This window comes from Polyodon spathula, chromosome 13 (assembly GCF_017654505.1).
Source record: "Polyodon spathula isolate WHYD16114869_AA chromosome 13, ASM1765450v1, whole genome shotgun sequence".
Classification (NCBI taxonomy): Eukaryota; Metazoa; Chordata; class Actinopteri; order Acipenseriformes; family Polyodontidae; genus Polyodon; species Polyodon spathula.
Window position 1 is genome coordinate 17,501,847 of NC_054546.1, and position 24,239 is coordinate 17,526,085.

At 35.7% G+C, this 24,239-nt stretch overlaps 1 protein-coding gene across 5 annotated transcripts in view; it reads right to left on the reverse strand.

The window, feature by feature from the left end:
• The window catches only part of LOC121325834 (phosphoinositide 3-kinase adapter protein 1-like), a 44,391-nt gene extending 21,220 nt beyond the window's left edge, over positions 1-23,171 (reverse strand). For 3 of the 5 annotated variants that reach the window (XM_041268924.1, XM_041268923.1, XM_041268921.1), the window contains exons 1-4: positions 22,681-23,168; positions 19,773-20,189; positions 7,761-7,927; positions 220-364 (exon numbers count right to left, since the gene is read on the reverse strand). In XM_041268924.1, coding sequence (XP_041124858.1) covers positions 220-364; positions 7,761-7,927; positions 19,773-20,189; positions 22,681-22,759 — 808 coding nt within the window. In that variant the 5' untranslated portion in view covers positions 22,760-23,168. Of the gene's footprint in view, positions 1-219; positions 365-7,760; positions 7,928-19,772; positions 20,190-22,680 lie in introns of all 5 variants that reach the window. The other 2 variants (XM_041268925.1, XM_041268922.1) reach the window with 2 other exon arrangements.
• Between the last annotated feature and the right edge of the window lie 1,068 nt (positions 23,172-24,239).

Consider the following 24,239-nt stretch of genomic DNA (forward strand, 5'->3'; position numbering starts at 1 on the left):
CAAAGAAAAACTGCTGCCGCAAAGCATTCCCTAAAAAGTCGCTAACAGCATTGCGCTTGTGTTGTACATTTCACCCTAGACTTCCGATTCATTTGCAGCTGGTTTGTGACGATTGCGACAGCCGCAACACTTTAGTACATCTACCCCTCAATGTCTTAAATTTTCATTCCAGTTACAATGTATTCTTTTACAAATGACCCCAGCAGGTAATGTACTTACCAGGAGCGTTCACTGACACAGTGTATTCATTTTCAAGCACTGCAGACTCTCGTTTGGAAGAACAGTCTTTGCTGGAGAACTCCACTTGAGTTTTTACCTGGTTGTCTAGCTTACATTTCAGAATAATGTAAATCTTCATTTGTGCCTAAAACATAAAAACAGCATAAGTAGATGCACAAATGCAATAACATATTTGTTTCTGGATTAATCCTTTGAACGACTGAAAAGGGGGGGGGGGGGGGGGGGGGGGTGTATACAATACTTAAGATCTTTAAAGGGGAATTATCTTGTAGGCTGCACAGTATTTAGCTTATCTAACTTTTGCTCCTCTTTATACAGTAACTGTGCACTTTTTCCCTATGGGGATAGCTATAACAAGTAAAGAAAAGCAGGCATTGCAGATATTTGATTTGAAATGATTATGCTGTTCATTCATAATTAATCTTAAAAGACCCAATATGACTTCCCTACCAACACTTCTAATTTAAACACTTGGACTAGCAGGTGTGCATATTATTTTGCATATTATACTGCAACAAGAAACAAAAAATGTCATCAAAACTGAACAATAGTAAAATCATCAGCTTTGTAGTTCCACTGACTTGCTCTTTTTATGATACTGATGAGATGAGGTTAAAAGCTCTAAAAGAGCTTTTTCATTGTTAAGATGCTCCTTGCGCTATGCAAGGTCGCCAGTCTGCACCGAGCCTCTGCCCTGTTACACATACATAGGCGCTGAGGGTTCTTAATTCTTGGATGGGATTTATAAAACACTTGCAAAGGCATAAACACGCAATTAATACGTGATTTGCGGGGGCAATGTCTCTTTACGCTTTAGCCCTTGATGCATATGCAATTCTGTATATGCATATGTAATTCTGTATATGTATATGTAATTCTGGGGCATTTCTGAACGAAACCGCTAAAATTGTGAGGGGACTTTGCAAATGAGGTCTATTAAATATTCTGTCTAATTTATTAACGCTGCTGATAATTGCGGGCCTCGTATTTGCGTGATTATTTTAAGAATTATGAAAAGCAGGTGTTCATTTGCCGCAGTCAGACAGTAGGCTGTATAAAAGGCAAGGTGATGTGGGAGACTTGTTTGCAGCAAGAAAGAGACATCGGTTTCAAGGACAAAGAAACGTTTAATAACATTTTGCAAAGAGCTAATTTTTTAACCGTTCCGATCAAGTCAGTTTGTAAATTATGGTTTATAATACCGGTACCATATTGTTTTGCAAACTCCGTTTTTCAATACATGTTTCATAGCTTAAATGACAAAACAGAAAGCCTGCAAATAGAGAATATATATAAAATGTTCTTAGAAGCACTATTAAAAGAATGGTGGAGATTAAGAAAAGATGGAACAATATTTCGAGGCGCACAAAAGAAAAAGTCTCATATACAATGAGGGCTCATGCTCCATCTTTATTTTAGTAATGCCTACAGAATGTACTTTTTATAATATGGCATTCTCGTGTTTAACCATATTGATTCAGGCAGTATTGTTAAATTCGAGTTGGAAAGAAAACGATAAAATAAAAAAGGACAGAGGAACAGAGAGTTAGTTAGTAGCAGTTAGTTTGTAGCTAGAGCAAGTACAGTTTTTCAACCATTTATACCATACAGATATGCTTTAATATCATACATAGAGTAAGAAATACAGACAAACATAAGAAATAGGAGAGTTGTAACTGCATAAGGCTTTAAGAAGATATAAGTCGTAGTTAAACTGAAGACTTCGTATGCAGCTGTATGGAGTTATTGTTGCTGTACAACAATGGAAGGATTATCCACCCCTTTGACTGCCATGGATGTAAGTAAATAAAACTTATTGTTTCTGAAGTTTGAAAAGTCTATATGCCTGGAATTATTCTATACTACACAAGAAGTTGAACTAATATGTGAAGCACAGCAACTGGATGATGCGTCGTAATGTATAAGCAACCTAATACACACTCTGAAGTGGTACACTTGTTTATTATAAAGCCACCGCACGTTCCATATTTTATTCACTTGTCCTGGTGATGTACTTTGAGCCTGTAGCACATCTTCATGTGTTACAAGCACTGCTTGTACAAAAATCTCCAATTCCATATTGGTAAATTTCAGTTTTCGCTTCTGAGCATTCTCATCACCATTGCTAGTACCAGGCTGAGGTCTTTGTGTGTCATTCATTTTCTTTTGGAATGTGTAGCCTACACACGCAGGGTTGACCAAAACCCGCTATTTACTGTGAGAGGTGTGCAATTCTCCACCGCTAATTAAGGTGAGTGGTATTTAAATTGGTTGATTGCGGAATCGCCTGCTTTACCTAATTAGGTATAAAATAGGTCATTATTTTGACGCTGAGTGTGGCCGAACTGAACACTTACATTACATGGCTTTTTGCGATCAGTTTTTCCCCTTTATAAATTTGGGCCTCAGAGTGTGGTTCTGTACAAACACTATGAACAATGAAAATGCATATGCCCTATGTTTTGGAATTTGACCAGAAATAAAAATATTTGGAAGTACATCTGGTAAGTCAGGCTGACTTGTACTGTAGGATCAAGCTTTACCTGCGCACCTCAATAGATGTAATCTGTAATTCAAATACTGCCATCGGATGAGAACAACACTGTTGAAGTTGAATGTCGGTGTACATAAGCACTGTAGGCATTTGTAAAAATGTGTAATGGTTATTTTCCACTGGTAAAAAATAAATATAAATGATTGTGTATGCTAGTGCAAATGCAACAAAAACTGCATTGATATTTACATGTGCAACAATACACACACTAAACCACACGGTGTGATGTAGATGTGTTTCTGCAGCCGCAGGCTTGCAACTTCTGTGCCACGCAAACATTTTTAGTTGTAATTCCCAGACCAATAAACTGCCTATACACACTGACAAAATACCCAAACTATCAAGGAAAAACAAACAAAAAACTTGTTTTCAGTTGTAATGCAATGCACCAAGCAATCGAACACTAGAATGAACAGGAATCCAGGAAGACTACACTATCCTTGGCCTTTATCTAGCTTCCAAACTATCCCAAAGAACTATCCCAAAGAACAGTAAGGTTTACCACAAAACAGACAAAAAGCAAATAGACTTCATGTACAAAAAGTCCAATAATGACAGCTATTCTACTTTGCCGGTGACTCATGTGATGTACCTGTGTTTAAAAGAAGACCTTCAATGGCAGAACTCACTTGTTATAGCGTCACCAAATACAAAAAATGTTCCACACCAAAAATTTCCCTAACTAGAACTCACCCTCCCACACCTATTTCACCACATTGGTACACCAGTATTTATTTCAGTCTACCACATCCTTTTTTTAATTTTATTTCCATTTCCTCTTTAGTACACCACCCTACCTTGGTTGAATTTATTTATATACAGTTGAACGCCAACACCTTGGGAATGAAGGTTGTTTGTATGTCTGAAGTGTTCGTAACTCTGAAAACTGTGAAAACTGAATTTTCAATGGTTTTATTAAATATGCACACCTGTTATCTACACTCTCAATCTGGAGAAGAATACAAGGATACAGTAATAAAAAACTCATATTGTTATGGTTCTAACGTCTTTAAAACAGTATTGTAAATGGAAAAAAGTCTAAATTGAAATTGTAACTGTAGCAAAAACAAAGATTTAAATGTCCATGAAAACCTGGGTTAACATAGCGTGTGTTTTAACAAAATGAATCTGTGCAGCTTGCATCCTTTGGCTTGAAAAAAAAAAACTTTGCTTTGTTAAAACTAAAATGTTCCTAGTAAAATTGCCTGTACTTGCTTTGAAATCTGCCTCACCTTTCTGGATACACTTGTTCGTACAGTAATTTGTCTTCTTTTTGACCAGCACAACGCTTATAGGAGCGCCTTTGTGGTTGCATTGCACGCATGGGTGATGATTGTGTACTTCTGGTTCAAAGTGGGTGTTTGGTATACTGGTTAGTTCCTAACTGTGGTGTTCACAATTCTGAGGTTCTACTGTAGTATTATGTACAATTTTATTGCCATTTTAACACTTAGCACACTCAACAAACCATTGTGTATCACCAAAACCAAACGTCACCAACTGAACACAAGAACATCGGAACTAGAAAGAAAGAAATACATTAAGCTGTTTCCAACCAGGACACACAACTTTAGGTAGATGTCTTGGCTTTGAAGTACTTTGAGAGCTGTCTGTGGTATAAACACTGATTTGTCTGACCACATTTTTTTCTGGTCATCCAAAGTCAACTATCTGCTGTCTTTGAACCACTGAATGTAAACTGGTGTTCGCTATGCAGCAACAAGAGGTTTCCTGGGTGGTATACAGCTCTGAATACTCATCCTGTCTAACTATTTGCATCATTTTTACTGTTATTGATGGAATCTTTCATGTTTTCTAATGTCTGATACATATCAGACCTTTGTCGAAGATGTTGTTTCCTCCTGACATTTATGAACTGCTTCTGCCTGGCAGTGGCATTGCCCCTGAGACCACAAGATGTATTAGAATTGAAATAAGGGGCGTGGCAATCCACTCGTCTCACAATATGATGCGCATTGCACTATGCAGGTTGCAAAGTGGTATGGATCACGATACATGTGACGGTCTGTCACACGTTTGGCTGAGTGGTGACGTCAGACCCGGAACAATAACACAGGACAGACAGAGATGTGGATTTTTGGTGAAGCTGAGTTGTGCTCAGCATTTAATAAACAAAATAAAAGATTTAAACAGAAAAACAGCACACCAAAACAGGACACGGCACTTGAGGCCAAAATAAATAGACAAATAAAATGAATTAACACTAAACGAAACAGACTCTAACAAACAGCGGACGATCAGACAAACACGGTGAATGAAATCAATTTACTTTTCCTTCTCTTTGTTTTAATTGCACTTTATTAATTCATGTGCAGTTGTACTGCGACTCCAATTGAATGACTGATTAGCAATCGAGGGTACAGCTGCATAAAAGCAGCATGTTTTCACTCACTCGGGGTAGAGTGTTCGGTGTGTGGAGAACGGGTGAGAGAGAGGAGATTTATTACAATTACAATTGCTATTGCATGCTGTAAGTGCCAGCATGGTACTTGTGTTCTGTTCGTCCACCATCTATTTGTTTTGGCCCATGCGCCATTTATTTTGCAACAGTGTTTGTGTTTTGTTCAACCTTTTATTTTCTGTATGTTTATTAATACGTGCAACAGCGTGTTTCATTCACCATTTACCTTGCAGTGTTGTGTGTTCCTTTCTGGTTTGACGTCACAACTAAAGCCAGCTTGTTCACAATGATGCATAATAAAATCTAATTTTCTGACCAAGATTAAAAGATGCAATTACAACAATTACATACATATGTAATGTATTCATAACAACTATAGAACACACTTATTCTTCACTCAAGAACCTTATGGTGAACTACAATGAGCTATGTTGTGCTTTTGGTATCACGATACAAATGATTACAATACAACGTAGCATGTAAAGAAATGATCACACTGTCTGAGGATGTAGGTACTCCCTGCCAGCTAACATATTAAATAAATACACAGGTATTTTAACTTTGACTGTTTACTTTGAAAGAAATAAACTGCACTCCACAAAACAAGGTTGATTATTATTGTACTGCTGTAAAGAGCTTATTATTATTTTATCATCACGTTCATTATTATTACTACAACTACTCCTAACCCATTATTGATTTAAAAAATCAATCTCTGAACATCCCACCTGCTCCCTTGTAACAAAACCATGAAAAGACTGACATCTCAGAGAATATTCAAAATGATCAGCTTTACCACTCTGGTAAATGGTTTAATAACTGGCAAATAAGGAACAGAAACTGGCAAAAAGAGGAAATGTACTGATAAGGTGCAGATGGTGTTTAAACATGAATTTGCCATCCTGCTGCAAACAGGTTGAACATAAAAAACTCATTTGGGAACACAGAGGAAACATTCAGGTGTGTGTTAGTAATTCATACTTCAGCTGAAAGATCTTTACTGTAAATATACAGCTTGGAGTGAACGGTGCAAGTTCAAGTTCCACTCATGCCATGTTGACCGACAGGGGGCGCTGCATTGGTCTTTGCAGTCTTGCGGCCCAGCTCAGGTGCCCAGTGAGTCTAGGCAGACACTTCCCAGGCTGGGCGTCTCAAGGGTTCAGTTGCTTGATAACTTCTCTATTGGGATTGTGAAAGGTAATTGGCCTGACAGTGGGAACGCAGGTTATTTGTTGATCATCAGTTGACAAGAGGATTGCAGTGGTGTCGTGACAGATCCCCAAGCTGGAACTGCACCACTGACAAGACCTAACACTCTTTCACTTAACTATATTATAATCAAGTCACCACTCTCCTTGTGTGACACTCTGGCATGTGTTAATATGCCCACAAGAAGCATAACCTTTATGTAGTACATGTGCTTCAAACCTATGAGAGTACATTCAATAAACCAAAGCCAAATTAATACTGATGCTGATCCCTGCCACCACAAATATTGCCTCAAAGGGGTATCAGTGAGATCTACTGGGGTTGCTTTATCTTACATTAGCATGATTTATACATACTTAATGGCGTCAAACATTGTTGAGAAAAAATACACACATTTTACTGTCAGAAGCAAATATATCTCCGTCAGTCACTGTGTGTATAATGTACCATGTTAAGTTTCCTATCTATGTATCTATTTTATTATACATACATGTTTTGGCAGGGCAACTTTTCAAAGATTTCACACAAACTGTTTTAAAATTTCTACAAATTGTAATAAAAAATCCTAACCGAAGAGGATATGCTGAGTGGGAAAACATAAGACCAGCGTAAATGAGTGCAGTATGCTAGTGTTTTTGCATATTTAATAATTGGTCACAAGACATTTTCACAGAGAGAAAACATGAAGATTAAAAGGATATATTTTTTCAATATACATAGCATTATATTTCCGTGGCAACACAGAATATAAACAAATATGTATTTATTTTCAACAAAAGGTTTAAGAAAAGCATGTTTGCACACAAACAGTAACCACTCTACCATGCCTAAAATGCCCAAGGGACCATTTAAATAATGTCTTTGTAGGAAGGTGGTTTTGATATAATTGAACATTAAATACACTGAGATGCATTATGGTGGTCACTATAGACAGACTATCCCGCTATACTGGCAGTTAACTTAAAGATTATAGCTAGCAAAATAAATCACTATAAGGACTCAAATGTGCAGTTTTGAAAGAAGACCATTTTATTGCAAATATGTATTTTCATTAAAAAAATTGATCTGGTACTACAGTAGATTAAAAGAATAAAAGCTCAGTTTACAAGCTTTTCTTTTAAGTAGTCTTGCAGGTCCACCATTACTTGAAATTAACCAACCAGCTGCTTCAATGACTGACATGTTTTGACCCAAAATACATTTGAGGTAAAATGACCTTAGAAGTGACTGCATGAAAGAACAACAAGCAAACTGTTCTTCTTTAACCTAGGTACCCAACCTCAGATCAGTTGCTACCTGGCAGGTGTACTGTCCAGAGTGATGGCTGGTGCTTACCCCACATTGTATTCTGTTTGGCTGAATGGCGATGCAGTTCCCGTGGACCGATCTGCCTGGCTGGGAGTCCTCATGCTGACGGGTCTCTGTGGAACACACCAGCTTAGTGTGCACAGCCTCGTCCTCTGCCTCCGCCTCGCTGTCAGTCACACTGTCACAACCTGAGTCTCATGAGAGAACAGAGAGCACTTCAGTAACACAGCAGCCTGGGCCTTCGCAACAAAGCAAACAGGGAGATCACTGGTACTGGTATAAAACACCTGGCAGACCTGGGGCCAATTACAATAATAAATGTGATCTGCGTAATTAATTGCAATTAAAAGTTCATTGTAGTTGAAGTTCAGCACATCTACAGTATGTAGTTGTAATTGTAATTATACCATAAAATGGACCGATTCCTGTTCAATTACGTATGTATTGGTCATTCGATCATTATTCTCTATTTTCAACCACTTTGGTGACCCCAGAAAACTTTTATACTATGTTTCTGTATTTGTACACAAGATTATTGCTTGGTTATTTACATGTTAATGGGTTGTAGTTGTTCTTATTCTTAAAAATAAGAATCTGTTTCTAGTGTGGACATACTGTATCTGTCTAAAAACAGAAATAAACTTTCTCTACTGTACATACATTTTACTTTCACTAAGGTGTTACACTGTAAGATCCAACTTGATAAAGCTTTGACATCAAGAACTACTAGGAACCCGACAATGATCCGAATAGCCTTCTCTTGTTCGTAAATGTTCTGATCTTTTTCTTGTGTTCTTACCTACAAACACCTTATTCACATACTTAAGTTTGACATACACATACAGATACTGTAAATGTCATACATCCCCAACAATAACTTGCGTGTAAGTATGGTCTCAGTAAGTCTCTTCACAATTGGATAAGAGAAATAATAATAATAATAATAATAATAATAATAATAATAATAATAATAATAATAATACATATTTTCTTCACATTTTTGTAATGCTTATTTATTTTATACAACAACAAATGAGTATGTGGGATGAGATATCAGTGCCTAGACTTGTCCATAAAGATCATTTTAGTTTTCCTCCTTTTATTCTTAACCGCTGATAACAGCGTGATGTCAAAAAGGCTCCTGCAGATGACACAGCCGGCAAACTAGTCTTTCTGGCTTTTGAAGGCCAGGGTTTCAAGTGAGAATTGTGGTCTCATTCCAGTATGACAGTTAAGAAATAAATCTGGATGTCTGTTGAGAGACTTGATCAATGAGTTTGTCTACAGAGGATGTCTTGACATAAGGTATATTGCTGGAACATACTATTTGATATCTAAAAGATTCAACAGTTTTGTGACTTAAATAGTAAAACAAAAAAGTAGAGAAGGAAGGAAGTACACGTTGGGTTCCCAATGAATCCCCGGTAGTCCATTTAGTTTACAGTATTGTATATAAGCTCAAAACCAGAGCCTGAGTTTCGTGTCTTGTACTGTATGCCACACACACTTCATGAACACACTATTTATGACAACAACTGTATATAACAATACTGAGTTTCTACCATACTTTATTCCGCTTGAAAAAAAATCACTCCTCTTGGAAAACCAGGATAAAGTAATGCATTTCAGGGTGCTCTGTAACACTTTAAGCATTAGGGCTCTGCGTTGTGCTGGATGCTCTGGGTGCGTCTTTCAACCACCAACTGGACAATGTGTGCAAGTGCAAGTGCAATTATAACAAAGCTCTATGTTTATTTTATCAATAGAAAACAAGCAAAAAACAATCGATTTTATCAGTGATTTATAAAACATTTAAATATTGGACTTATCTAAAGGTTTGGCATGGTCTGGATACACACAGATGAAGCAGGGGTCCAGGGGCAGCTTAGTTTTACACTGTGTAGCATGTTCCTCTATGAGCATGGTTACCGTATAACCGGAAATTTTGACAGGGAATTTATTTTAGCTTTATTGGCGGTTTTGATTGGGTTAATTAAGCAACAGCCATTAAGGGCCATGTAAGAATGATAAATACTGTACATTTTTAGAAGGCCTTCTTGTTGTTCTCCAAGTTAATGCAGTGACACTGTTGGCGATATAACAGCTTACTGTGAATGCGATACTGTTTTAGCAGACAGATTTCATTAACTAAATATATATATTTTAATGTTTTTTTTAAATTAAAAGCATAAATGCAAAACTGGGTGGCACTTGTGTTTGTGAACACGCTAGTGAGAAATGGCAATTCAAAAAACGTCAAAATCCACTAAGGTAGCAAATCCGCTGAATTTATTACCAGCCAAAAATATCCTGTTATACAGTATGATGATCTTTTGTTTATTTTTACACTGTACACATTATTAAGCTCACAAGACACTGAGCCTTGTACAATAGATTGCAGTCGATTGAGCAGTGTTCAATGTGAATGTAACAAATATAAAGTCATGCACCAATACACTGGCTGTGCAACTTGCCTGTCTCCTATGTGTCTGCTTGCATGTGATAAACTACACCATGCATGTGAACAGCAAAGTCACAGATCACTATATTACCAGACAACTTTTTTTTTTTTTAATCCAAAATGTTACAAAGACATGTTTTATTATTGTGTTGTTGTAGTTGCTAATCATCAGAATTTTGGCCTTGATAAAAAAGAACTTCTAAAATCCTGGCTCAACAGTAACAGTGCCTGTGAACAGTTTTCTGGAAATGTTTAGTGCAGTTAACTGCCAGTAACAACACATATCCTGAATGTCAGGACTTCCTTTTATGAGTGTTAACTTATCTCTATGCAACTGAATTTTTTTTACTGTGAAAGATCTCCACGTGATGAAATACTGTAGAAATGGCAGTAACACTCCTTCTTAAGCACTAAAGATAATATGTATAACATTTACAAATTTAGAGTCATTATACAATATGTCGATGTCCTGGCAACACTTCTCTGCCTGACAAACAGGATGGCTAACCATGGCTAACAGCAAAGATTCTTATTATAGGCAGCTTCAGTTTGCATTATTTTAGACTTGCTTAACTGTGACTTGTAATATACTATACTAGACTGTTCTGTGTTTTGCCATGCACATAGTACACATTTGTTCTGATTTTATTGTATATTGCTGGTACAGCTGTAGACTGGACACTCCAGGGTAAATATTTTCATTCAGTTTCATTTGGTTTAAAAACGGTTCCTTTTTTTTGTTCACATAGCATTAACAAATAGCTTCTCGGATTCCAAATACAGTACAATCATGCTTTGTACTGTAAAGGGAAACAGATTACTGTTTGTCTGGTTCTGCATATCTGTTTCAAAAACAACAACTTGAAAGGGGGATAATCACACATTGTTCTATGGGAGCTGCCTGTCTGCTTTTCTGTTAAACCTTTATCTAGAGAACCAATGTTGTGATACAACTGTGTTCCAACAAGCCTCCAGTGGTAGTTTCTAAGACCATATCAATTCCAAATTCAACTTTTAGAATTGGTTAAGTAAAATACATTGTTGCTGAAATACTTAGCATAGTAAATAATGATCAAAGCCAAAAACATTCCGCCTATCTCACCAGAGTTCCTGAAAGAGATTTCTCACATATTAACACGCTTACCCTAGGGAATAGAGGGATGAGAGCTTAATGTACCTTTAAATGTGGCTTTAGACAGATCAACAATACTAAAATGTTAAATTACCTGAAATACTGCATGGTAATAGAAACCCATACTGGAAATGATTATGTAATACAGTTCAAGTTTGCAGTTTCAGAATCATATAATTCTGTACATTATTACCCTTACCCTTACCCTGAAGTAAATATGTTTTTTTTTTTTTTTTTTATCAAGTCCCTCCCTCACAGTATTAGAGGAGAGAATATGAATACATTTCCATGGATTACCATTATTAATTCTATGTAAATGACTCTCACACGGTATCTTTCTCCAAGCGATTCATTTCGCGTGCAACACCATTTGCCGCTGGTTAGTGAATATAGCAGGTGTACAAAGCACACAGTAACGGGCTTACTGCATGGTAAACTGGTTACCGCTGTTTAGTGCATGAGGTCCATAGAATTACTCAAGTAGTGATTTGGTGGCTATCTGGAAGTCATTTCACTCCATTCAATAACAGTGAATTTAGAAACACTAAAAGAAAGGTTTCAACTAGAAGTCTTTCTCAATGTCATTGACAAGTTTATTAGTACAGCTAGTGTGAGGGTGACATGGTCTGCTGTGTGCATGCCTAACTATAAGTATACAGTATTAGCAAGTCTTTGAGCTTCTGTCTACGTTCTTATCGCTTACCTTTCAGTGGGAGTTCTCCTTTTTGTAACGTAACTGAAAACAGAGGGCACCTGTGTGCCTTGAGTACTGAGCACTAAACAAAGGAGCGGCCACAGAAAAGCAAACTGTTCTACAAGTGCAATGCACTCAAGGGCAGCCGAGGGGTTTGTTTGAGAATTTGCTAAACAAATGAAATATGACAAGGAGCTTGCAACATGGAATTGACCCTACAGATCCCTTTTGACTTATGGTTGTCAGGAGTGCTCTGTATTAAAGTGTAGCAAGGCTCTACCACATTACTGCATTGGTGATGCTACACCCTCCAAGAAATAATACTTGTAAATAACCCCTGTGCACCATGGTGGGTATCAGTAGTGCTGTATATTAACGTTTCCACATTTCTAACTACAATGGCATCTAAATTCACACTCTATGACAAAAAAACAGAACATAGAGCCAGTATTTGAATGATATAGGATAGGTTGCTGTCTTTCTATCAAGTTATATATTTACACTTGCATTGCCTGTTGTAAACAGAGAAGCTCTTCAGTGGCATTGTTAGCAATGCTCTTGTGATAAACACTACAGTATATAACCTGACAACAAAAAATGATCATCTAAACCTGCACTGTATATGCATTGCTGTGAATTCAATATAAAATGTTTTCTCTTTCATTGAATGAGCACATGCATGTCTTACAGCACAGGCAGCGTCTGATGTGGTTTGAGACTGTTATTTGTTTAATGATAGCTTCTTACACTAACATTAGACTAATACAAATAAAAGCGATACTAATTATTAATAAATATTATTTTATACCACAAGGGAGGATATATCTAGTGTGTGGTACATTTTTGTTATTCCACATCAGTGGATAACATGAGTGGCACATTTTCTTTTAACGGAACAATTATTTTGATAGTTATTAGTCATTAATCAGCTGAAAGTAAAGATGTGCCAGGTAAAATAATTTGTTTTGGTCAATTATACAGCTTTTTAGAGTGAGAAGACAATTAATCAATCCCTTAAAGTTGTACAATGTTTTAGACGCCCACTTCCTATAGCGCGTTTAACTATTATTATTATTTTTTGTAAAGGCAGTGTTTGAATTAGATTTGTATTAGTGCTGCATTTAAATGCATTTCTAAAATAACATGGTACACGGTAGCATTATTATCATGAAAGCCAAACCATTGGTACATTATTGTGCAAATATTATAAAATACATACTGCCTCTCCCATAAAGCATGCAACTGTATCCATGCAAACAAACCTATACACTGTAATGTATTATATATAATACATATAATGTTACTATGTATCATACAGTTGATATGATCATATATATATATATATGTGTGTGTGTGTGTGTGTGTGTGTGTGTGTGTGTGTGTGTGTGTGTGTGTGTGTGTGTGTGTGTGAACTGCAAGTGAATTTAATTACTAATAATATTGTAAATTAAGTTAATATTAAAGAATCTTAAATATAATTTTATTTTTGATAATTCAGGATCGGTGAATTAAACTAGGTAGATAATGAACTGCAAAAAATAACATATTTTTAAGGAAAAGGTATTTCAGTGGGGTATGCTTTTTTTTCTTAGTCGCTGTCAGTAGAAGATTATTAGTCTCGCTCGCTTGACAGATTTGTTAAAAGTGCCTAAAAGCATGAATTGCGGGTGTTGTCGAGTGATTGAAAATGAGACATTCTGTTTTTGAAAGTGGTCTCGGGGTGCACAGGAGTGAAATATGGCTCAAAGGTTAAGTATAATCTTCTAGCCCAGTGGTTCTCAAACTTTTTTTGCTGAGACCCCCTTTGGAAATGTTTCATCATGTTACCAACCCACCCCGCGGTGAGTTCATATTTTGTTCATATTAAACAAAACAGCCACACTTTTACATGTTAGTTTGGAAAAAAACAAGTAAAGAAATTATTGCAATTAATCTACCGAACCAAAGGCAACTGGCAAACTTTTTCTACATTTTACTTGTAACTATACTAGTCTGTGTCACAATGCGTGCGGCTTAGTAAGAAAACAAACAGAAAAACAAAACAAAACACTGACTGATATGTTTTCTATTTATTATTATTATTTTTAAAGCTTTTTTCTGATTAAATAGTATAAGGTACTTCTGATTTAAACAAACCTAAGTCGCTGACAGGGTTTGTAGTAAACATATTACTTTTATAACAAATGCTATTTAAGGATTTTAAGGTATGACAGTATTTTGTGATCACACGACCCCCCTACAGTGGCCATGCGACCCCCGTATAGTAATCATGGACCCTCACCTGTTAACAATAATTGGTGACAAAAGGTTAATTAGGTAACATGCTAGTTGACTCAGAGAACATCTAACAAAGACACTTTTATACTTAGGCCAGTGTTCTAACACTGCGTTACACACATTTCAGACTTTTAACTGACTTGGGCTTCAGACTGAAATCCCCTTGCTTTGGGTGACCATTTCATTGAAATTGACAAGATTTGCATTTTTATTTAAAAATGTAATTTTTTTATGCAATTCACTTATGATTACCAGCTTCTATAAGTGCACTTATCATATAATTAAATATTAAGTGTTTATAGACACGTTTATACAGTTAAAAGCATAGATAATCATGAAAAACCTGGTTTCAAGCAGGTGCACTCAAACTTTTAACTGGTACTGTATACAGTGCTCACCCGTTACAAAGCACCCCGTTCTAGTGTGGAATTGGTTATAACAGGGTAGGGTTGTGGCTCCCGTTTGCTCCATAATGCCACTACAGTAGCCCTTTTATACTCGTTATAAGGCAGAACACAAATAGCATGGTCTTCTTACTATGGCTCCTCACTATAGCATTATAAAGGGTGAGCACTCTATACACACACGCACATTAATACATTAGACAATAATATCACTCCTCCTCCTACTACTACTACTTCTAATACTACTACTAATACTAATAATAATAATAATAATGTACACCCAATTGTATGTAATTCTAATCGAGGGCTTTTGGTGACACAATTGCTAAAAACTGGTAAACACGTTTATTTTTTAACAATTCACTTTGACTTCAGTGTTTCTTTGTTTTTTACAATTTTTTCTCAGACTTCCACGGTTAAAAGTTTAAATCTGCAGGCCGCTGTTGTGTGTTTTGGTTGTCAGGTACTGGTGGTAGTTTGTTTTAAAAAATTGAGGTCAGCAGTTTTACCATCAATCTTATAATACTCGGGTCTCGCGCCAACAGCATGTACAGTAAGATAGTAAAACAACAGCGTCTACAGTAAAATTATCATTCACCATGGATAATAACAATAATAATAATAATAATAATAATAATACCTCCATATGGCAATACATATCTTGGATGGTAAATTGCATGTAAAGTTAGTTTTCGCACATAGAACAACTACAAATGAAACACCTTCTAGGTAAATACAGATTGGTTTGTGATGTTAAAGTTAAGCCAACCAACAAGGTGTTTAAGGGAAATAAAAGGATATTTTAAATAAATGGTTGCTTCTAATGCAATCTAAGCTTACTCTATAGTAATTGTTTAGAGAAAAAACGAAAGCTGCAAATCAAGATAATATTGTACTGTTTTTCTCTGGAGAAAAACTGTGTTTTAAAACAATGTACTGAATTATAATATTTCTTGTTTCAAATCCTGAGAGGCACAATAGCTGAAAGAAATAAAGAGCAGAATTCTGAGCAATGCAAAGTCAGTTCTGTAGTGGTATTTTTTAAATTATTTCCATACTAATACCAGTTAATAGTTTCATTATATTTGTTAAATTTGATCTAAACTTTAAGGGTGTACCTTGGTACCTCTTCCTACTCAGTTAAAAAAAATAAATCATAAAGGACTACTTAAAAATACTGGTTTATCGCAGAATAACAAGCAGAAAGACCTATGCTACGTGTGTGCTTTTGTTTTCAGGTTTCAGCTATTAAAAAACATTTTCAATTCTCTGTCACTAGGAAGCAGTCATGTGGTTAGTTCTTACTTCACATGTTTAAAATAGGAACTTAAAACCTCCAAAGAAAAAATGAACTACTGACATTAGTGTAAACACATACCACATAAACATGACTTGAAAGATACTGCAGTGTAGCGCAATTGGGTTCCTTTAAAAAAGAGATCACATTAAGACATATGCTGGTTAAAAAAGGCTATAATAATACACTGTATTAGGAAAATTCTGAATATCACAAATGCACCCTAAACAAAAAAAGAAACAGATTTATCCAGGCATTTATGCAAAGTGTGCTAAAACTTTTAATAAACTCTTAAATTTACAACAACAACAAGAAAAGAAAAATAAATAAATAAATAATGCCTGTTGATTTTATTTATTTATTTCAGAAATCTGGTACCTTGACAGTTTATCACTAGCCATCACATTAAACTAAGGGAACTCACAACTGTAATAATTTGGTTAGTTAACATATAACATACAATGGACATGAGAAAAAGCAAGTAATCTGTACCATTGAATCAACTTTGCACATAAAGTACAGGTGATTTATTATAAGTGAATATAAACAGTTGATCATGTCTGTTGAAGCTTTGCTTCATGGCCTTTTAGCCATACAAAGTGTGTGCAAAAAGACACTCAATTTATATGTGAATACAAGTAAGACAGTGTCAAATAACAAGTTGCTAAAATCTTTTTGCAAGTCATTGCAGATGCCAAAAATAAGAAGGCTGCTAATAAAGGTACACATCACCCAAAATGGCACTTGGACAGGTTAACGCAACCACGGTTTACTCTCATTTAGGATAGCTTTCCTCTGCAGTATGTTAGTTAGACACTGGTTGCTCTAGGCATTACACAATCTATGAGAGCGCAATATAACCTATATACTATAATTTGTCAATGGCCTCAAATGTTACGAGAGTTACAATTAATTTACTGTTCTACTTCTAACATGTGTCATGCATCCACAAGATGTAGAGTATGTTTAAAAAGTGTGACATTGATACAGCCACGTTCTGATACTCTGAATAGCTATTGCACAGAAAACCACAAAGTTTCATCACAACTGCAGAAGATTTTTCCAGATATGCAGTATTAAAACCTCAAAGGCTTGACGTACTGTACATAATGGCACTTCCAATTCCAAGTGTATTATCAAACTGTATCACTTATATTGTATTTGTATTGTGTTGATATAATTATTTGCTCCTAATGTTAATTGCAAGAGAAACAATAAAGACATTTAACTTAAAAATACAATTTATAGAGAATAAGATTACTCACTATGGTTAGGTTGTATTTTTTATAAAGGCCATCTTTAATAGAAATGTCAGTGTAGTATCCATTTTAAAATGATCTGCGGCTATATGTTTCCTTCATTGCAAAGTTTGGCCCATTATTTTCAATTAAAACATTATAAAATAGGAAGAAAGGGTCTAGGGAGTAGCTCTTAATTACATGAAGTAAAATGCTTCAGGCATTACAATCTTACATTGGACAGTTAGCTATAACTTACAAAAAAAGTTATAACTATAACTTACAAAAAAAAAGGGCCGCATTTACACTGGTGCAAACAAAATGGGTCCTGTGTCATCACATTTTAAAAAATGGTTGGCTAATTCTAACTTGACTGTACTTCTTCCCCAAATTCTATTTGTCGTGTTTTTATATATTTTCAGACTGCAGACATTACATACTGAGTCTCTCAGTGTTTAATATTCCAAGTACTACATCCCAATAGAGCCACTCAGTCTGACTAAAATAGAACTGTGCACTTATTAGTTATTGAGAAGGCACTTCTGCTGAAACTAAAGCGATCTGTCTCAGGGTCAACCATCAATAGCCACACAGACTGCATATCACTAAAAGAACATGACTCAGATCCAGTTACCCACAGTAACAGCACGGTCCTGTGTCATGGTTGGACAAGTGTTTTTACTTTGCGACACGCTTTGAGTTTTGACATTAACATTGCTAATGTGCATTTAATAATTTATGTCATCATTGTTTTTGTTTTTTTATACTTTCACTTAAAAGTGCTATTATTAAAATGCATTTTGTTTATTTACAATCCAATATTCGGAGGTTTGCAGCATAAAAATGCTTGTGTCATGAATAGTGTAACATAGCCTTTGGAAGCTTCTCCTTCCGGCTACTTCTAAACCACTGTCATCAAATATCCAACTTCAGCTGAATCACTCCTCATAGCAAAGAATTCTCCCGTACTCATAAAAAGTCAAAGTTCTCAAGAAGGTTTTCAAAGTACAAGATAATTACAGTGAACTCAGAATGCTAACTATCACTTTGTAGATTTCGCATTTTTCAATATGAAAATATAGTATTTTTTTCTTTTTTCTTTTTATTTATTAGTCGCCAATTCGTTTTTTATTGTTTTCTCCCCAATTTAGCAGTGTCCAATTATTTTATTTAGCTCAGCTCACTGCTACCACCCCTGCACTCGGGAGGGGCGAAGACGAACACACACTGTCCTCTGAAGCATGTGCAGTTAGCCACCCTCTTTTTTACACACTGCGGACTCACCATGCAGCCACCCCGAGCTACCGCTTCGGAGGACAATGCAGCCCTGGACAGCTTACAAGCAAGCAGCAGGAACCCAGCCAGACCTCAGGGGTCGCTGACCAATTATGTGCCACCGCCTGGTAGCTCCTGTCCTCGGTCGACAAAGGAATAGCCTGGACTCAAACTTGCAACGTCCAGACTACAGGGCACATCCTGCACTCTACGTCAGTGCTTATACTGGATGCGCCACTTGGAGGCCCCTAGTATTTAATTTTTAATGGTACTTTTTTACTATTTACAAAATATTGTCAAACGCTTTGTATGCATTTTGATGCTGCAGTTTGTGTCACAAAAAAAACAAAGTTGCAATAGGGAGAAAAATTTGAGTTCTTGTAAAATAATCATACCAACACAATGCTATTCCACCTTGAAATCACTTCTCTAAACTATGCTGTACCTTGCACTTTATAAACACAGTTTATTTACACACTTCTAGGCTAGACTGTGTAGTCAAGGTGACAAAGTTGTTTTATGTTTTAGCTTCAGGACTGCCTACATCTAAATCTATTTCATTAAACACTTTTAATTATAGCCTTTCTTAACTAATGTTTTTTTTCAGAGTGGCTCACCGTATTTATAAACCATTCGGACAATGTTTTTAGTATAATATATATATTATATATATATATATATGTTTATCATATAGGCATAGCTTAATATATATATATATAGATATAGCGATATATATATTATATATATATATATAATTTTCATCATATGTAAAATAAAATTCAAGGCAATGGAACCCCAAACTGACAAAGTCTTACCGTGAGTAATAATGCAAATTACAAACCTGAACTTCTATTTACAGGTCAAGCCATTGGTCACAGGTCTTTATTTTTGTATTGCTAGTATGATTTGCATTTTACAATTCTTTGAGATAAAAGATCATAAAAGATGATTTCGAACAAATCTGCTGTCTTGTGGTTGTAAATGTATAAAGGTTTATGCTGAAAACCTGGCATTAAAAGAAGCATTGAGCTTTCTAGCCTTCTTCATCAGGTTTCAAACAAAACCAAAGTATCTGAAGACTATTAATCTTAAATAGTGCACCACATTTATACATTTGAATATTACTTGAATTGCATCTGTACAAATTGTGCTGAAATTTATGGTGGTTTTGTGCTATTGACAAATGTACAAAATTAACCAAAACGTCCATAGATATACAACTCCGTCACTAAGAGAACATCTTAAGAAGAGGGCCACCTACCTTCAGACACAGCCTGTCGAACCACTGAAATATAGGTCATCGGTTCATCTTCTGGACTGAGCTGTTTCCATTGATGCCAGTCCTGGAAGCATTCCGATAGCATTTCAGTCTCTGTCACTCCACAAAACAACATCACCATCTTACTAGGGGGCTGCAGAACATTCTGAAAGCTCTCCAAGACCTCAAAGCTGCCAAGAACATCCAAGAGTTCTCCTGACAGCAACAGGATGATACACCTGCTGTTCTGGAAGATAATGAGGTCCTGCTGGGCCACAGGGGTATGGCTCTCGACCTCATATAACAAGACTGACTTCTTGGAAAACTGTTTGCATGAAACCAGCACATTCTGCAGGTATATGCTCCATTCAGCTGCATCCTTTGTATAAACTATCAACACCTCAGATAGGACCTTTAGTGCTATGAAAAAAAAGAAGAATTAGAAGTTGCATTGTCTTAAACCAAAATTAAGAAAGGCTTAGAGGTCAGTTTAAAGATTATTTTTAAGTACTCCCCAAACTAGTCTTGAAGGGAAACAGCACTGAATCTGCCAGGAACATAATCTAGCAGACTGCTTTTCTAAAAAAACAATAAAAAGGAGTGTGCTAGTTTCAGCCCTATTTGAAAGCTATACTAGTATTTTAAAACAGTTTTATGGCCAGGCACACCACCTACTGAACAGCACTGGGACAGAAGCATAAATACAGAACCACTGATGGTTGGTTTTAGTTTTACTACATTAAAAAGCTTAATATTTTGGTATTTCTCTCACTTTTAAATTAGTTTTCAGACAAATATTAGAATTTTTTTATTATTTAAAGGCAAACATGTTCTTATTAATTCCTATAACATAATTTACAGTATTACAAAGATACAATGCAAAGGAAACCTGTGAATAATTGACGTCTGAAATAAATAACACATTCCACTGAAGTGTTTCTGTCTTTGTTTCCAGATAATTCAATGAAGGTGCCAGTTTTACTTTACTAAATGAGAGTTACTGTAAGATAATATTAAGTAGACATTTTTTAGATAATTAAAAATTATATATTTTTTTTAATTTTTGAAAAAAGCATATCAAAACATAAAAAACCTAATGTTCATCCCAGTACTACTTTAAACGTTTCCACAATGGGGAATATTGTACAAGCTGTTCCACTTGTATTCATCTATCCCAGTACGGTATGGACTGGAATACTTTCATCATTACATTCAAGCATGCGATCATTCATAGAGATTAACACTACAATTAGATATATTCTAACATATTGCTATATACAGTCCAATCTGTCTAGAGTCTGTCTTAAAGTGACTTTGGGGAATGTACATTATACAGTATACAGTGCATGGATCCAGCAGGCTGGACTGTACGATGTGATACACTAATGTAGCAAGCAGGGCTGCACAACGAAGGATTTGATTGGGACCCAAAGATTTTCTTCTATTTATAATTTTTTGGGATCTGACAAGAACATTCATCAGCTGCCACCGGAAACCCCGTTCTTAGATATTTTTCGCACAGCTAATTGATTCTCTTATCAGATTCGAAGTGTAATAGAAATATTAAGCCTAGCTGATAACTTTTGTCTTGTGTTAGTTTCGGGAAGGTTTGGAGTCTGCGCCCCCAAGATTGCAGACATTCTGCTACCCTTATGCCAATCTAGTGAAGGGGTTTCAGGCCACTTTAATATTACATCCAGGATTTAAATATTAAGTAATTTCCTGTGCCACAGACCAGGAATATGTTTCAATAATGAATAGTATATACATGTGGATTAATTGGCCAATGGCTTTTAAAAAAAAAAAAAATATTGTAAAGCACCCTGGGATAGTCCTCATGAAGAGCGTACTATATAAAAGTGTACTGTATTTTGTGGTATGTGTGTGTGTGTGTGTGTGTGTGTGTGTGTGTGTGTGTGTGTGTGTGAGAGAGAGAGAGAGGTTTTGCCATCAATGTAACATCATTGTTTAATGGTTTATTACTGGGATTGTCTATCTCAGGCAGTAGGATTAGGTGAAGGCTGTAGGTTTATATGAAACACTTTATAGTTTTACAAATGTGATTACATTGGCTAAGACCAGGCTATTGAGAGCATGAGAATCTGTGGATAAAGTGAGGTGCCTGTCTTTACATACATATATATATATATCAACTGAACAGGCATTGCTGAATCACAGACTGGCCTTCCCTCAATGTTATATTTTATTATGTTTTACCTTTCATGTAACACTTACATTTGTCTTTTTTTGTAGAGAATTGCTTTACTAATTTGTGATGAAAGATGGTAAGGACATGCTATAGCTCAAGTTACAGAGTATCAGAATCTGGGGGTATAATTATGAATCTGTCCAACCGTTTGCATGTCAAGCTTAGGGGTTACTTGTATCGATTGGTAATTTACCTTTTAAGTGATACTGGTAATTAAAATGTATTTACAGCATGGCAGGAAATGTATCACTGACATACCTGTTATGGTATTATTATTATTATTATTATTATTATTATTATTATTATTATTATTATTATTTAGATTTGGGGTATAAAATTTAAATTGAAAATTGGGATTTTTCAAGGTTATTGTTGTATATTGCAAGCCCAAACACCATGTCATACTGTAACATTACAAAGAAATTCTTCAAAGCGTTCACTATATCAAGAGGGTCACAAATAGAAAAATAAAAATTTCAAAATACTCCTTAAGTGAACTAAAACAAAACTAAACGTTAAACAATACACCTTTAATTTATGTTTTGTAAACCAGGGCCATGCTACACATCCTTCATATTTTATCCGCTTCCTGGTTCTACTTCATTTAATAAACACATTTATTACTATGTGTTCGCTTTTTCTGTTCACTTGCGTTATATTTAAGACGAAAAAAAAGAACATAGAAAAAAAGACATAGCTTACCTGGGTTTGACATTATCTGAGGCATTAAACCAAAACCAGAACCAGTGTTATTCCTTTCCAAATACTTTTGAGATATCATAAATTATTTTTTAAAAAGCCGAAACGAGCTTTACAGCCGATAGACAAATACAAACATGCCTCCTGACTGTTGAAAAAAAAAAAAGAAGTTCGCAAATTAATAACTTTTTTCAAGTATCAGTTTTGGAATCGCTCGCCCCCTTTCATCGCCTCCGCAGTACAGTGCAATATTAATAAAGTAACAAGTCACGACTGTAGTTTCCTGCTTGCTCTGACCAATCGTCATATCCTAAAATGAATACAGAATGAAGTAACACTTTACTGTCTGTGTGCACGGTTGACCGCTTCGAGTCTTCACAAATGGAAACTTTTTTTTTAATTTAGAGAAACAGAAAAGTATTCCAGTTACACTTTTGAAGGCAGTCGTTTATTACTGCGTCCATCTGTGCGGTATCGTCTTAGCGTGCCATAGAGTGAAACTGAAAAAGGGCAGAAACTCAAATCTCCCCGCACCTGTTCCTTATTCCTAAATACATCTTCCTGTCAGACTATGAATTTATACTACTACTGCTTTTTTTAAAAAAAATATTTCCCCTCCTTACAACATATACTGTACAGTCACGAATTAACTAATGTCTCATAGGGTTCTTCCATTTCCTAGTATTGGGTGCTGCAACCTGTCTCAATTGCATAGCCCCAATATACAGAACTCCGGGCAAATGCTTTATGAATTAAATCAAAATGATACCGTTGTCATAGGAGCCATTACAAAGCACAGCATGCTTTATTTTCTGGACTAAGAAAGAACAGTCCCAGTTAAACCCTGCTAACACTTACACCGTGGGGCAGATGAATGTCGTTGAGTCACATGTCTCCTCTAACAGTTAAGAAAACTTGTGAAACACAAATAAGGGGGCAATGAGAGACAAGGACAATTAACTTTAAACCCCTGGTTACAGCACACATAATATCCAAAAAAGCCGTCCCAGGAGTACTGTTCATTTTTTATATGTATTGAATAACTAAAGCCAATTGGAGAATTCATTAGATGAAAACGAATAAAGTATATTAAAGGGGACCTGGTACGCATTAGCCATAGTAATTGTTTTAAAAAAAATAATTAACAATAACTATGAATGTAATGTGCTACCTCCTTTAGTGCCCTGTCTGAAAAAGAAACTTTTAGAATTACAAGCTACTGAAAAAAGTAATACGTTACTCCCCAACACTGCATTTACTGTACACAATACAGCTTCTGAATGATATAAGGAGTCCCAAAATTTTATACATAATTGAAACATTCAGGTGAAGAACCATATAAGTTTGGTTATTTGAATCAGTTTTACAATTCTGGAGGTGTGTTAGGGCGGACGTCCACCAAAAGAAATGTAAAAGTGTACATGCCGGTTACAAATACACCAATTCAAATACAAATGGGTGAACACAAGAAATGTATAATTTTTACACAGAGTGGTGAGGATATGGAATGGGTTACCAAGACATACTTTTGATGCTGAATCACTTTAAGACCTAAACCTGAC